This window comes from Ruditapes philippinarum, unplaced genomic scaffold, assembly GCF_026571515.1.
Source record: "Ruditapes philippinarum isolate M1 unplaced genomic scaffold, ASM2657151v2 ctg2992_1_1_1_1, whole genome shotgun sequence".
NCBI lineage: Eukaryota > Metazoa > Mollusca > Bivalvia > Venerida > Veneridae > Ruditapes > Ruditapes philippinarum.
Window position 1 is genome coordinate 93,210 of NW_026855019.1, and position 16,327 is coordinate 109,536.

Sequence of the window (16,327 nt, forward strand, 5' to 3'; positions counted from 1 at the left end):
TCAAAATGGTTTCCGTTGATTTTTCCATAATTGAACACTTCCATGTACCCATTTTTGGCAAGTTTCTGTAATAAAATTACCAATTATGTGAGTCAAGGGCTAGAAAGGGGGGTATATGTGTCGTTCGACATTCTTGTTTATATTAATGTCCTCTTGTGTTCTCAGATGTTTGAAAAAAAGGTAGGAAAAACAAAATAAGAATCTGAACCCAAGCAGCTTTAATGGTGATAAAAAAGCTAGACTGAGGGTTGTGTAAAATGTGTTCTAGATATGGCTGCAGAAAGTGGGAGTCTCCCGCTAAAAGTGGGAGAGTTCACATATATGCATAACATGTAGATAAACATACAATATATGTGCAACTAAAACAGCACCTCATTGTTTATATGCCAGTATTGGACTTTTACTACATTAAGATATTTTTCTTTCGATGATATCATGTGAAAATTTGTGAAATTTGTATATGACATTGTTTTTGTGTGTGGTGTGTATAAATATAGAATCCTACTATAATAGAACATGCATACAAAACTGTTCAAAATTTTGTCCTATACACGTATGTTATTGTTATTTTGTTTAAGAGATATTAGGTAGAAATTGTTAATATATATATGTATATAATAATGATGTAAATAATCATCATGTCAAACTAAATGAAGAGAATCTAGCATGTATAAGAAATATGTTAAGTAAACATGAAACTCTAAAGAGATCTTTGTTGTATGTTTGCTATGAAAAGTCAGTGGTTGCTAAGGAAAGTCAGTGGTTGCTATGAAAAGTCACTAATCACTATGGAAGTCATTGGTTGCTATGGAAAGTTACTGGTTGCTATGGAAGTCACTAGTTGCTAGGGAAAGTCAATTGTTCCCATAGAAAGCTATGGTAGCTATGGAAAGTCAGTGATTGCTATGAAAGTCAATGGTTGCTAAGGAAAGTCAGTGGTTGATATGAAATGTCAATGGTTGCTATGGAGGTCACTGATTGCTAGGGAAAGTCAATGGTACCCATGGAAAGCTATGGTTGCTATAGAAAGTCAGTGATTGTTATGGAAGTCGATGGTTGCTAAGGAAAGCCAGTAGTTGTTAGGGAAAGTCAATGGTTCCCATGGAAGACTGTTTGCTATGATAGTCACTTGTTGCAAGGGAAAGTCAGTGGTTGCTATGAAAAGTCACTGGTTGCTATGGAAGTCACTGGTTGCTATGTGTTGCATTTGTTGCTATGGAAAGTCAGTGGTTGTTAAGGAAAGTCACTAGTTGCTTCAAAATGTCACTGGTTGCTATGGAAGTCAGTGGTTGTAAGGTAAAGTCAATGGTTCCCATGGAAGACTATATTTGCTTTGGAGAGTCAGTGGTTGCTTAGGAAAGTCAGTGGTTGCTATGAAGTTACTAGTTACTATGGAAAGTCAGTGGTTGCTATAGAAGTCATTAGTTTCTAGGGAGTCAGTGGTTGTTAGGGAAAGTCAATTGTTCCCATGGAGGACTAAATTTGCTTTTGAAAGTCAGTGGTTGCTATGGAAAGTCAATGGGTTCCACGGAAGACTATGTTGCTATGGAAAGTTAGTGATTGCTTTGGAAGTCAATGGTTGCTATGAAAATTCACTGGTTACTATGGAAGTCACTGGGTTGCTAGGGAAAGTCGGTGATTGCTTTGGAAATCAATGGTTTTAAGGACAGTCAGTGAAAGTTTGCTATGGAAAGTCAGTGGCTGCTAAGGAAAGTCACTGGTTGCTGTTGAAGTCACTGGTTGCTTGGGAAAGTCAGTGGTTGTTAAAGAAAGTCAATGGTTCCCATGAAAGACTGTCCATGGTTGCTAAGGAAAGTCACTGTTTGCTGTTGAAGTCACTGGTTGCTTGGGAAAGTCAGTGGTTGTTAAAGAAAGTCAATGGTTCCCATGGAAGATTATGTCAGTGGTTGCTAAGGAAAGTTAGTGATTGCTATAAAGTCACTGATTGCTATGGAAGTCATTTTTGCTATGGAAAGTCAGTGGTTGCTTTTCTGGTTGGCCAGTGGTTTGAAATATGGTCTTGTCATCATGTGTCACAAGTGATTCCGAGTTAGAGAAAAAAAAAACTATTTGGAGTTATTTGAAACAAGTAAACTGGAAATAATTTAGACTCAATTTTAATGATTGTTTTGCCAGTTTACCTGCTGGCTATATGGACAACGCCATGTGTGTCATCCAAATCGTAAAAATTACCTACTCGGTATTGGTTTCCAGCAGTTAAAATTAGTAACCGCATCGCTTTCAGAATTGTGAAAGCCTGTTGATGAATGGTTTATTGATTTATCAAAATATGTAAGGCTATAGTTTAATAACATTTAATTTAAATGTTACAGTCGAATATTGCCTTCAATCAGTACTTTAGGTACTTTGATTTTTAATGAGCATCAGTACATCAATGATCAAAGGTCACCTGGTTACTTTCCAGTTTTATAAGATCTCTTTAATACACAGAGGAACTAATGGGCATTCCACTTAAAAACTACCCCCTTTCACTCTTGTAAGATTCCTTTCTTACATGAAGTAATGAAATGACCCTCATTAGGTTTAAATGTACAGTGATATATGGCAAGTGATTCAAAGTCTCAAGGTCATGTTCACTTGGGCTGAAATTTAGTTGCTGGTATATTGTCTTTTTATGATGGCCCCATATGCATACCTTAACTGAATCAAGTGGTGACATGGTGATTAGATTAACCTGTTAACTAGGAATTTTAAGGATTGCTGGTTGTGTGGCTTCAAACCCCTTTAGGGGCAAGCTGTTATTTGAGCAAGAAACTTAAGTCATTGCTCAGAACTGGTGATTCCAGGTACTATTCATCAAAAAACATTTGGACAGATGATAAGAGGGTGACAGGCGATCCAAATATATTTAAACCTGCGACACTTGACTGAATAATGAAGCACATTTGATTTCAACAAAGTGTCAGAGTATATTCTCCTTTTGTTATGATTAATCGCTGGTCTTTTCCATTATATAGTCTATACTGTAGAATAAGTTTGAGTATTCAAAAACTAATGTAAGGTATAAAAATTCAATGTACTGTTATTGACGAGTGTTTTTGGAGTTATACACATGCTATCAAATAATAAGAGCTGATAAGATACCAAATTTTCATACAAGCTTTACAAGGATTTATATTCATGATGTAAAATCGGTGAATTGGAAAAGTAAAATTCAATCTTGCAAGGATCAGCTGATTACGACTTCAGATAACAGTAAACAAGAGCTGTCACCCAAGTGCCGAATGCCCCCGAAAAGGTTTCTTAAGCATGCAGGTATTATGAAAAGAAAAGAGAATGAAAGTAACTAATTGTTGAATATTGTTCTTGATAGGATGAACCTTCAAAATATAAGTGTGACCTTGACCTTTGAAGAAGGGACATGGTTCCTGGACGCGACAAAATGTCTTTATGAGATAGACATGTGTGCCAAGTTATTTCAAAATCCTTCAATGTATGACAAAGTTACAGTCTGGACATGATTGTTGTGTAAGTGGGGACACACAGACAAATGGACATGACCTAGCCGCGACACATTGTCTTGATGTGGTAGACATTTGTGCCAAGTTTTTCTAAAATCCTTCCATGCATGACAAAGTTACAGTCTGGACATGAATGTGTATCTTCAAACTCTTCTCGAGTACCTTCAAACTATAAATGTGACCTTGACCTTGAAGGTAGGGACATGGGTCTTGTTGGCGACACATCGTCTTGATGTGTAAGACATTTTTGCCTAGTTATTTTAAAATTCTTCCATGCATGACAAAGTTACAGCCCGGACACGAAAGTGTGTACCTTTTAACTCTTAATTGTGATAAAGTGAAACTTCAAAATGATAGTGTGACCTTGACCTTTGAGGAAGAGACGTAATTCTTGGACACGACACATGGTCTTGATGTGGTAGACATTTATGCCTAGTTATTTTAAAATCATTCAATGCATGACAAAGTTACAGTCCGGACACAAATGTGTGTACCTTTTATCTCTAATTGCTATAATGTGAAACTTCAAAATGATAGTGTGACCTTGACCTTTGAGGAAGAGACGTAATTCTTGGACGCGACACATCGTCTTAATGTGGTAGACATTTATGCCTAGTTATTTTAAAATCATTCAATGCATGACAGTTACAGTCCTGACACAAATTAAGTGGGGACTCACAGACGGACGGGCAGACGAACGAGGTAGGGACGTTATTCTTGGACGCGACACATTGTCTTGATGTGGTAGACATTTGTGCCAAGTTATTTTAATTCCTCCTTGTATGACAAAGTTACAGTCCTGTCACGAATTAAGTTACTCTAATGAGGGACAGTAGTGGATTATCTTCCCTTGATAAAAACCGAGGTTAACCAAAATGTATGTAGGTCCAAATATTTGGAATCCTTTGATTTTATCGTTGAGTTTTATGTAAGACAGGTTGATATGTCTTAATCAATTATTTCCACATGCATCAACAAATATGTAAACCTTATGAAAAAAATGCTTCATTAATGTCAACAGATTCTACATCTTATCGCAATATTTAATCTGATTATTACAAATGATCATAATTAGCCCTAATTAATTTTAGATTGCTACAAAGAAATAGGCGATAAAGTCCGAGTAATCCAATAGCTTAGGACCTATCTATTTATAGGGAGTACTCAGGGGAGGTTATTCACTAATGTCCCTCATTGCAATAATGTGAAACTTCAAAATGATAGTGTGACCTTGACCTTTGAGGTAGGGATGTAATTCTTGGACGCGACACATCGTCTTGATGTGGTTGATTCTTGGATGTGACACATCATCTTGATGTGGTAGACATTTGTGCCAAGTTATTTCAAAATCCCTCCATGTATGACAAAGTTACAGTCTGGAAACAAATTAAATGGGGACGGACAGATGGACGAACAGACGGTGCGATTATATTATGCACATTTATGCCAAGTTATTTTAAAATCATTCAATGCCTGACAAAGTTACAGTCCGGACAGGATTGTGTGTATCTATTTACTGTAATTGTGATAATGTGAAACTTCAAAATGATAGTGTGACCTTGACCTTTGAGGTAGACATAATTCTTGGACGTGACACATCGTCTTGATGTGGTAGACATTTATGCCTAGTTATTTTAACATTCTTCCATGCATGACAAAGTTACAGCCTGGACACGAATGTGTGTACCTATAAACTAGTTATTTTAAAATCATTCAATGCATGACAAAGTTACAGTCCGGACATGAATTAAGTGGGGACGCATAGATGGACGAGGAAGGGACGTAATTCTTGGACGCGACACATCGTCTTGATGTGGTAGACATTTGTGCCAAGTTATTTCAAAATCACTCCATGTATGACAAAGTTACAGTCCAGACACGAATTAAGTGGGGACTCAAAGATGGACGGACAGACGGTGCAATTATATTATGCCACCCTTGGGGGTGGGGGCATAAAAATTTATGGCCATAATTAAGGAGCTAGCGTCTACTTCTCATGACTGTCCAGCACAACTCTTAATCAAGGAACTATGAGTTGCATAAAACTTTCGATACTGAATATCAAACATTGAACAACAATTTGATTTAGAATAGATAATGAATCAAGTGCCCCCTATTACTTCCATCTACTTTTGTTTTCCAATAAACTGCATTTTATATTCTTGTATTTTCAAGTGTTTTCCACACATTTTGACATATTTTCTACAAAATTTGACAATATTCTTTCCATCAAATTTACATTCTCTAGATTGTTGTATTCGATCATTTGTCCATTCTTTAAATCATTGTACATTTGTATTTTATCAAATGTCATTTGATGTAATGTCGTGCACGGACAGATTAATGTCGTACAATGACAGATTACAGATTGTTATAAGCTTATACCTTCCTATACAATCAAACTAAAATTAATTCTGTATAAACTCACTGAATATCAACAAATAGGTACACATATCATCAAATTCTCAATTTTATTATCACAGAATATCTCAAAGCTATATATATTTATGTACAAGAACTACATATACATGTATGTACATCATAAATACATCATGTATAAAATTATAGCAATACTACATTTTGAATCTACATAATGTCTTACTGTTTCATTTTAACAGAAATATTTCATTATTTGAATGTATAAAATATCATCAATGCATTAGGATCAGATCATTAAGTTGAAACCATAATACATGTATATGATGAGCAGTCCAAAGAACAAATTTCAAGTCAGATTCAAAGCATAAATAACATGTCAAAGTCATATATTTCATTGGCAAAAAATACACATTCACTGCCAATTACAAAAATACCTTATTTCAATTTTTTATAGATTAACATATTAATAAAGATTCATTTATCCACAATACTGCATATTGTTCACCTTAAATATCCTGAAATTGTTTGTTTCTTACTGTTAAGACAAATATCAGATCCAATATGTTGAAGCAGATCTATATCACACAGTAATTTATCAATTTAAATCAGCAATGTCAAAACAATCTTACTGGCCTCCATAAATACACATTGATGAAATTTATTTTGATCTCATTTGGCACTGGAACACTGCTTGACATATAATCAAATGTTTTCTGGCAGGACTTATTTATCAGGAAGCGTATACATATTATTTCTTTTAGCACTTGCACCAATCATAATAAGTCTATGCCATCAATACAGAACCTGGTCATGAAGTCTTGCCAGACTTAACTTTACCATCAGTTACTCATCCCCCTAACCAAAGTTCATAGAAGATCAAGCAAGTCCATTGCACTAGTTCAACCATGTTACAGTTACACAAATGTTTATATATTTATCAACTGGTAGAGCCAGAATTAGAAGAAGAGCCGTATCTACCAAGATGTTTCCCGGGCACATAGCGTACATTGTCAGGTCGAGATGTAGTGAATGATGTGGTAGGCCAGGAACCTGTGGACCCTGAAATAAGATAGTTTATTTATATTTTATTACATATTTGTATATGATACATTATAACACAATATAACATTGTTGTCTTAAGCATAATAACTATGAACATACAAATAGGGTTGGACCAAAAGTTATACCAACGTTATAAAAGGTTGTTCCTTAAATATGATTAATAACAACATTATCAATATATTTCATACAAATATTTATCTACATATGGAAAAGATACAAACAGATTCTACAAAATTTCTCCATATATTTGAAACTGACTTTACACATGATCATGGACACATAAATATACAAAACATAATCACAATCTATTCTCTGAAATACACAAAAGTAGTAAAAATGCTTTCATATTCAAAGTCTTATAACAAAATCTGACAATAAAGATTTAAACATATATATGACGCATAGACTTTCCTCTCAAATTGAATAAATCATTTAAAAGTCTATTAAATATCTGTTTTTGTTTACAGAATTAATGTTTGAATTTTGAAAAGGAATACTTCCAAAATTCCTGTGATGGCAGGAGCACAAAATCAATGCTAAATAAATGCTACTTAAAATAACATTTTGTTCCTGCAATATTTATTTAGTTTATCTATAATCTTTTATGTGACTTAAATTACAAAGCATTCTTATTTTACAACCCCTGGGAATCAACTGTAAGATTATGAAAGCAACATAGTTTAACCTTTTATAGATTAATAAAAATATTTCATTAGATATAGCTTTATACCAACTTATACTACCGGTATGCAGTTTCTTGGATACACAAGTTCACCTATTAAACATTCACAGAGTACTTAGTAAAGTAGGTTTTGACTAACCTGCAGCTTCTCTTAGATAAATTTCAGAAAACATTTAACATATCATCAATGAAGAAAACAATAATAAAACTGTGTAAATGGTTTACATCATAAAAGGGGCTTGTTAAACATTTATATTCAACACAAAGTTGTACTCTTAAAATCAGAAATCTATAAATAGTATAAATGGTTAAAGCTATAAACTTGGATTTAGTCTTAATATAAAGTGATAAAACAAGAATAATGTGTCTAAAGGAGTAACCCATAATATATTCATAATACCTCCCCCAAAAATGCTCCTCCTAGAATCCTAAAGAATATCTGAATATTAGAAAAAATTCAAAAACAAACAAATAACAACATGCAAACTAGTAAAAATCAACCATAACTTTGTATTCTTGCATATCAGACTGGATTTTCTAGAGTTCCCATCAATGCTTGAAAGTCATCTTACACCCCTTAAGATGACATCATTTGGCCAAAATGAATGAATACAAATGTAGTAAATTCATACTATACTTTTAGAAAAAAAAGTTCTAAAAAATCCTGAGTTTTTACTATTTTCTTTTAGCTACAATTATATACAATATATGCAAGAAAATATGAAACTCAAGCTGCTGTCACAGATTCGACACCCAGCTCTTAGGTAACTGTTCAACAAGGAAATTGTATGATAGCATCCTCATTACTGCTTTAAACAGTTGACTCACAAGCCAGTCGTTCCAGTCTGTACTGGTAGCTAGTGTAAGATTCTTACATGCCTACTCTACAAGCAACAGATATGTCTTTCACAACATTCTACACATTTTGTAAATTCAAAAACTATACACATACTATGCAATTGTTTAAAAATCCAACTATAAAGCATTTTGAAGCTAGTTTTCTATGCAAATTCTTTCTAAATTGCAAAGCAAAATTGCCTAAAGCGTAACTAACACAAATATATATTAAATATCCTGTTTATGGATTATAACTTCACATGAACTGTGAACAGTTTAAAATGTTCCTTCTTCATGTACCTCTCTTTTTTTTCTTATTTTCAGGATAAAACCATCTCATTTCAAAAATGATATAGAACTTTTGTTTTCTGAATACATTAAGCCTGCTGTCCATAACTAAATTTACTATTTACTATTTTAACTAACTTTACACATGCAACCAGTGTAGACCAAGATCAGCTGACACATCCATGGTTTGCACTGTCTGCTATTCAGTCATACTTATTTTTAAATAATCTCTAAAACGATGAATGATTTTGTCTAGTTTGAAAGATGGACTGGCCCATTAATATTAAAATAGTAAGGGTCAAATTACAGTCCAGTTTTAGCTAGCAACATGTGCATTACGTGACCAACTTGTATCAGTTATCAACAAGATTGCATTTGAGAAAAATGCTATGCCACCGCATTAATACAACACTAAATAGTAGTGTAGGAACAGATTTTTTTTGTTTCTTTACAATTTTGAAGATTGTCATAAAGCATAGATCCCTGACCTATCTTATTCTTATTATCAGATAAGTGTTGTAACATCTAATGTTAACTCAATAAAAGGACCAGAGTAGGAATATATCAATGCACTCGAGTCTAGTGAATTTGGTGGTGAAGGTCATATTTCACACAGCCTAAATTTCATGACTACATCAAAAGGACAACACAGTAAGACACTTTGTCAAAATCTAGGTCAGCTGAAATCAAAGTTCACTTTACATCTTAATCTGTGCACAGGGTTCAAATTTCATAGCTGTACATCAAAGGACAAGAAAGTTTAGGTCACATCAACAAAATCTAGGTCACCTGATATCAAAGTTCAATTCTACAACTAAAAACTTGTGCACATGGTCAAAATTTCATTGCTGTACATCAAAGGACAAGAAAGTAGGTCACTGTCCCCTTGGGCAAGGCAAAATTTTTGGACCCAAGGGTTTAATTCAAAACAATCTTGATACAGTTCCACCAAACAACATTTCAAGTCAAATATCTAAGCTGTAGCTTTTCCCATTCAGAAAACATTTGTTTTATTTTCTTTTTTTTACTATGTGTACATAATGAGAATCACTGCCCCCGGGCAGGGCCGATTTTTGAGACCAGGGGAAAAAATTTGAACAACTTTAGTAGAGGACCTATAGATGATATTTATATAGCAAACATCAAAGCTCTATCCCTTGTTCCTTCAGACAAAAATATTTTTTTATTTTTTACTATAATAGTGAAAATCAATGACCCCTGGGGGTGGGGCCAATTTTGACCCCAGGGCTATAATTTTGTACAATCTTGCTCTAGAGGTTCACTACATAATGTTTCATGCAAAATATCTTAACTCTAGTCTTTGTAAATTTAAAGAAGATGATTTTTTTAAGTTTTTACTTTATACATATAAGGAAAACCTATGGCCCCGGGGCGGGGCTAATTTTGACACTAGAGGGCAAAATTTGAACAACTTTGGTAGAGTTCCTATAGATGATATCATTTAACAAATATTAAAGCTCTAAGCTTGTACCTTCAGGACAATAAGATTTTTTTTACTATATATATATTTAAAATCAATGACCCCTGGGGCGGGGGCAATTTTGACACCAGGGCTATAATTCAACAACAATCTTGCTAGAAGTTCACTTCACAATGTTTCATGCAAAATATCTAACCTCTAGCATTTGTCAATTGCTAGAAGAATTTTTTTTTTATAAGTTTTTTACTATATACATATAAGGAAACCAATGACCCCCCGGGCAGGGCCGATTTTGACCCAGGGCTATAATTTGAACAATCTTGGTAAGGGTCTACCAGACAATGCCTTATGCAAAATACATCTAAGCTCTAGGCCTTTTGGGTCTTTACAAGAAGGTATTTTAAGTTTTTACTATATGTACATATAGTGAAAATCAATGACCCCCGGGGCCGGGCCAATTTTGACCCCAGGGCTATAATTTGAACAATCTTGGTAAGGGTCTACCAGACAATGCCTTATGCAAAATATCTAAGCTCTAGGCCTTTTGGGTCTTTACAAGAAGGTATTTTAAGTTTTACTATATGTACATATTGTGAAAATCAATGACCCCAGGGGCAGGGGCAATTTTGACCCTAGGGCTATTATTTGAACAATCTTGGTAGAGGTCTACCAGACAATGCCTTATGCAAAATATCTAAGCTCTAGGCCTTTTGGGTCTTTACAAGAAGGTATTTTAAGTTTTTACTATATGTACATATAGTGAAAATCAATGACCCCGGGGCCGGGCCAATTTTGACCCCCCAGGGCTATAATTTGAACAATCTTGGTAGAGGTCTACCAGACAAATGCCTTATGCAAAATATCTAAGCTCTAGGCCTTTTGGGTCTTTACAAGAAGGTATTTTAAGTTTTTAATATATGTACATATAGTGAAAATCAATGACCCCCGGGGCGGGGCCGATTTTTGACCCCAGGGCTATTAATTTGAACAATCTTGGTAGAGGTCTACCAGACAATGCCTTATGCAAAATATCTAAGCTCTAGGCCTTTTGGGTCTTTACAAGAAGGTATTTTAAGTTTTTACTATATGTACATATAGTGAAAATCAATGACCCAGGGCCGGGCCAATTTTTGACCCTAGGGCATATAATTTGAACAATCTTGGTAGAGGTCTACCAGACAATGCCTAATGCAAAATATCTAAGCTCTAGACCTTTTCAGTCTTTACAAGAAGGTATTTTTAAGTTTTTACTATATGTACATATTAGTGAAAATCAATGACCCCGGGGCGGGGCCGATTTTGACCCCAGGGCTATAATTTGAACAATCTTGGTAGAGGTCTACCAGACAATGCCTTATGCAAAAATATCTAAGCTCTAGGCCTTTTGGGTCTTTACAAGAAGATTTTTTAAATTTATTCTTTTAATTCCTTTTGGTTGCCATGGCAACCAGATTTCTGCATGGAATGAAATTCTTTGAACAACTTTGGAACCCCTTCACCCAAGGATCAATCCTGCCAAGTTTGGTTGAAATTGGACTAGTGGTTTTTCACAAGAAGATTTTTTAAGTTCACTATATAATCTATATAACACACACACACACAAACAAACACACACACAGGTGAATCGCTATATGCCACCGCATCGCAGATGCTGCGGTGGCATAAAAATCATTTTATTGTAATATTTCATGTGGTTAAATTACCTTCAACTTCTTTATAAAATAATAGCTTGTAAACTTTTGTCACTGAATCTTTAAAAATTATTGTTGACATAAAATTCCTACACTTCATTCTGATCATGTATTACAGGCATAAACACTTTAAATCATTATTTTATCTCATTAAGTTTACATACGAGGTAATTTACATTTTGCCATTTACAAGTATGCTATTTAGATGAATTTGAACCTGTGCTATTGGTTGTGAAATCGACAAAATGTGGGTCTACAGCATAACAAAACATCTAGACCCTGTAACAACCACTTCTATATGATAAACTTATGACTTTCAAATGTACATCAGACTTTTTCACAATTAACCTTATATAGCTGACAGCTAACAAGTTAAGCAACCTCATCCAATCTAAGTTTTAGTTAACTAGAAACTGAACTCTTTTCAACAAAATTACCTAGCATTAACTTCTAGCCTGAAATTTCAAATAATCATATACATAACATTTTTGTAATATGGTTAACTTACAATACCATAACTTATAATTTATTTAACAAAAATATTGGTATTGCATTCTCAAAGAATACAAGAAATTTGTTCAAATGAATGCCATGCTCCTGGTGATGTTAACCTTTGATCCCATGACCACTAAGTGGGTCTGGCAGGTGGTGAAGCTCTGACATCAAGGTGCACCTGTTTAATTTGAGGACTTGATAGTGGAAGGGCTTTTGAGTTATGATCAAGGTTTATATTTGTAGCAAACAGACAGACAGACAGACAGACAGACTTAAAAAAATACCACACCTTATCTATGACTCCAACGGCATAAAAATATGGCCTTACATTAAAGTTAACTAGGAAAACATAATTTAAGCATCAGTGAAAGAACCATTCAATTTGAAATCTATGGAAAGTGATAAATACATTAAATACCTGAGATATCAATGTCAATAAAAGAGCTATGAGAAGTGACAAGTGTGAGGCAAGAACAGGAAAACAATAGGATAAAATTATCCTAAAACTTGAATTGGATTGTTTCTGAGAGCATAAAAATACATACAGCTAAAATAAGCATTCATTTCTATGTGTATAATGCATATGTCGAGCGCCTATTGTAAACAGTTTTTCACCAAATATCAGTAATAATTTGGACTCTTTGTAACACAGTGTATCATTGCTAACATACATGTATATTACCACAAGTATTGCCAACTTCTCCACATATAGTCAAATGCAAGGACAAATGACATTGTCCATAATATCAACAAAAGCTTAAGGCAACATTACATCAAATACCCTCCCTACTATGCTATTTAAGCAGGCTTGAATAAATACTTTTCAAAGCTATAAACTCATTGTTTAGAGACAGGCAAGCTTTTACAATAGGTATATATTAAATTATGACCAGGATAAAGCTACAATTAACATTTCCACTGATTAACAGCATTAAACCCTTACTTTATTTAAGTACTATTTATCACACCATTGTTTTTTTTGTAATTATATTATTATAAATTTTTTCTCCACACCATTAAACCCGCATGTTGCCCCACTTGCTTACCACCCAAATTGGAATTTAAATTATCCCCAATTTTAAATAGTGCACCGTTTTCCCTATTTCCAGTCTGTACATATTTGAAAAATATTATTTTTATAAATTATTTAGCATTAGAATGTTAACAAATTGGCTTTTTCACTCATAAACATGCCTTTTTTTAACAATTTTCTGTTTAACAAATCTGTGATAAATATTTAATTTTTCACTTCCAATATAGATTAATTTTTAAAAATGCTCAGACCCCGTTTATAAAACTTGCTCTATAACTATTACTAGACTTGTTTAATGTCTGTCTTCATGAACTGATAACTCTTGCAAGCTCTTATATATGTACAATTCATATAACAATATAGATGTATAAACTGGTTTATCATGATAAAATTATAAAGAGCATGTTACCTGACTCAGAACTATGAGTTGATGTATCAAGGACAGCTTTCTCTGCTGACAGGGCTTCTAATTTCTCCGTGTAAAATCCATTAAAATCCAACCTATAATTCAATTATCCCAAAATTATAACAAAGCTCATTTTAGGGAGTTAGGATTGAAATTTTTTCCACTTGTAAAATTAAATCAACAATCACAAATATAACAGCTATGCTTCCCAAATCCATTAAAATATCATAAATTTTGTACTCTGTTGCATTTGACTCCCATTTATTTAATTACTAAATTTACTATTTATTTTAATATTTTAATTATAATTACAGTATTTAAAAAAAACAAAGAGCTGTCAGCTGCGACCCTTAGTAACAAGCGGACCTGGTAATGAGAATGTTTCTAAGTTTCCAAAAGAACCCAAAATGTTCTCAAAACTTTTTTTAAGATACAAATCTGCATGAAAAACTTAACCAAAGTGTAATGGTGACACTGACACAGGTGAGTACAATAGCTCTCCTATTCTTCAAATAGACAAGCCAACAAAAACTTCATCCTTGTAAAATGCTGTCAGTTGCTTTAACATTCTTAAGCCTTTAGCCTGCTGTCCATAACAGATTTTACCCATGTGACAAGAGCAGACCAAAATCAACACAGATGTTCCCTCTGATCATGGTCTGCACTGTTCTCTACTCAGTCAATACTTGTTTTTAAAATTTTCCCTAAAAATGACGAAAGGTTTTGGACTGACTAAAGGATGCAAAAGGTCATTCAAGATATTTAGTATGGTAACGGTTAAATTAAAGCAATATAAAGTGCTGTGCTTAACTTTCCTTAGAGCATATTCTGTCATAAAATCGAAATAAACTAAATTGTCATTGAATGATTCATGTCTGTTCTACAAATTAGGCACAAATATTGAAAATGTAATTTTTTACCTATGTAGAATATTAAGAAGTTTAACTTCGACATTACTGGTGGAAAACTCCATGATTTTCTCTAGAAGTTCAAGTAAGAGACGGGAGAAATTACTATCAAAGTTTCCTATTGTTCGTTCAAACGTCTCATTTTTTATGATTTCATCCACATGTTCCGATACAACCTGTAACAAAATATACATACATGTACATCATACCTAGTTTTCATTTAATATATTGCGCAACATGTAATACTATAAAGGAACACTTGTGAAATAAATCATATATCAAACTTTGATACAACATGTCATTACCAAGTTACATTTTGTCACCTTAATGCCTTAACAGGTTAAGTCCTTTTAAATTTAATAGGAGTTAACCAGTTATTGCACTAAGGTGATGATTTTCTATACATGCATCACCTACCTCAATCTCTTACTATTTGTAATATTAAATATTTTTGCATCTAAATTTTTCAATTTTTAACTGCAAGACAGACAGGAAGGAGGAAATCCACATTTAATAGGCAGTCAGTCGCACCTTCAAATAGTGTGGACTGATAATTTTTATTTCATTTTAAAATCGCCAACATTTACAATGGATATTATTACAAGAATTTTTTTTACACAAAAAAGCTAGGAAAGTTTTAAGCAACAAATACAGTATGATCAATTTAGGTAAGGCTCTTCAAAAAGGAGTTAGTGAAAAATCTTGCTTAAATGTGTCAAACAGTTACAACATAAGTACAGTAAATTCAGAAAAGATTTTTATGCTTTAATTTACTAGGTACTGACTGATAGAATAATCTATATAATAGATATCAATTTTGAGAGTATTGTTGTAAAATAGTGCACAGTTCAATATAAAATGCACATAAAATATAACTGCAAAGCATTTGAACAATAAACCTTTACTACAAGCAAGAAAAATAATATCTATTTTCATACAAGCACACAGAAAGAGAAAGGATAATTATATTATCCAATTACACTGAGTGGAAAAGTAATTTTCCCCGACGCTATTTGATTAATGTCAAATCTGATTTATTATGACGTGTAAGCATTCCTTTTTTTTATGCCGTGTATAAATCCTTAATAATGACCTGTATTTTTATTATGGGACAGATAGGAAGCTTGCTTAGAGTGAGTATATAAGTAAACTTTATAGACCAGTTTGTTCACATTACCTTTGTTTTCATCCTGTTTTTGTCTGCAATGTAAGATGTGTTAACATTTCCACGACCTTTAGGTTGTCCCAGTTCACTCATCTGTACCTCTGTTGTGTAACCCAGTCTCTGCAAATATTTCATAATGTTAGTTTTAGTTTTTAAATATAATGAGAAATTCATGACATAAAAATTTAATTTAATGAGACACCCAGACCCACAAATGGCATGGAGGAATATCAAGGTCATTCAACCCATTTTCTATAAATATTTGATGACCTTCATTTGTTCACTTTAAATACAAGTAAAGACAGTTGAAGTCTAAAAATCACAGTGCACCCAAAAATGGCCTAAAGGAATATCTAGGTTTCTTTCCAAAGACACATTCAGGCATTTACCCAATTCAGTGCTGAATAACAAATGCTCAGCTAAAAGGCAAAATGTAATTAACAAATAAACAGTGCCAC

General features: G+C 33.5%; 1 protein-coding gene across 2 annotated transcripts; it reads right to left on the bottom strand.

Annotated features, from left to right (window-relative positions):
* Positions 1-5,941: 5,941 nt before the first annotated feature.
* Positions 5,942-16,039, bottom strand: LOC132741860 (gamma-tubulin complex component 2-like). Of its 2 annotated transcripts, XM_060730123.1 has the most exons (5): positions 15,882-16,039; positions 14,717-14,880; positions 13,800-13,891; positions 12,300-12,317; positions 6,782-6,920 (listed from the first exon to the last, which is right to left on the bottom strand). In XM_060730123.1, the coding sequence occupies exons 1-4, from the start codon at positions 16,002-16,004 to the stop codon at positions 12,313-12,315; spliced, it is 384 nt and encodes a 127-aa protein (XP_060586106.1). In that variant the 5' UTR covers positions 16,005-16,039; the 3' UTR covers positions 6,782-6,920; positions 12,300-12,312. The 2 variants fall into 2 exon arrangements, with proteins under 2 accessions (XP_060586105.1, XP_060586106.1); XM_060730122.1 differs by lacking the exon at positions 12,300-12,317 and having other exon boundaries at positions 5,942-6,920; positions 15,882-16,037.
* Positions 16,040-16,327: the final 288 nt, after the last annotated feature.

What these genes read in the sequence shown, in the direction of transcription:
- LOC132741860 (XM_060730122.1), bottom strand. Translation starts at nt 16,004, where the DNA reads ATGAAATATTTGCAGAGACTGGGTTACACAACAGAGGTACAGATGAGT. An exon ending in AAAACAGGATGAAAACAAAG is followed by an intron (nt 14,881 to 15,881) that starts GTAATGTGAACA and finishes ATTTTGTTACAG; the next exon opens with GTTGTATCGGAACATGTGGA. An exon ending in AACTCATAGTTCTGAGTCAG is followed by an intron (nt 6,921 to 13,799) that starts GTAACATGCTCT and finishes ATCTTATTTCAG; the next exon opens with GGTCCACAGGTTCCTGGCCT.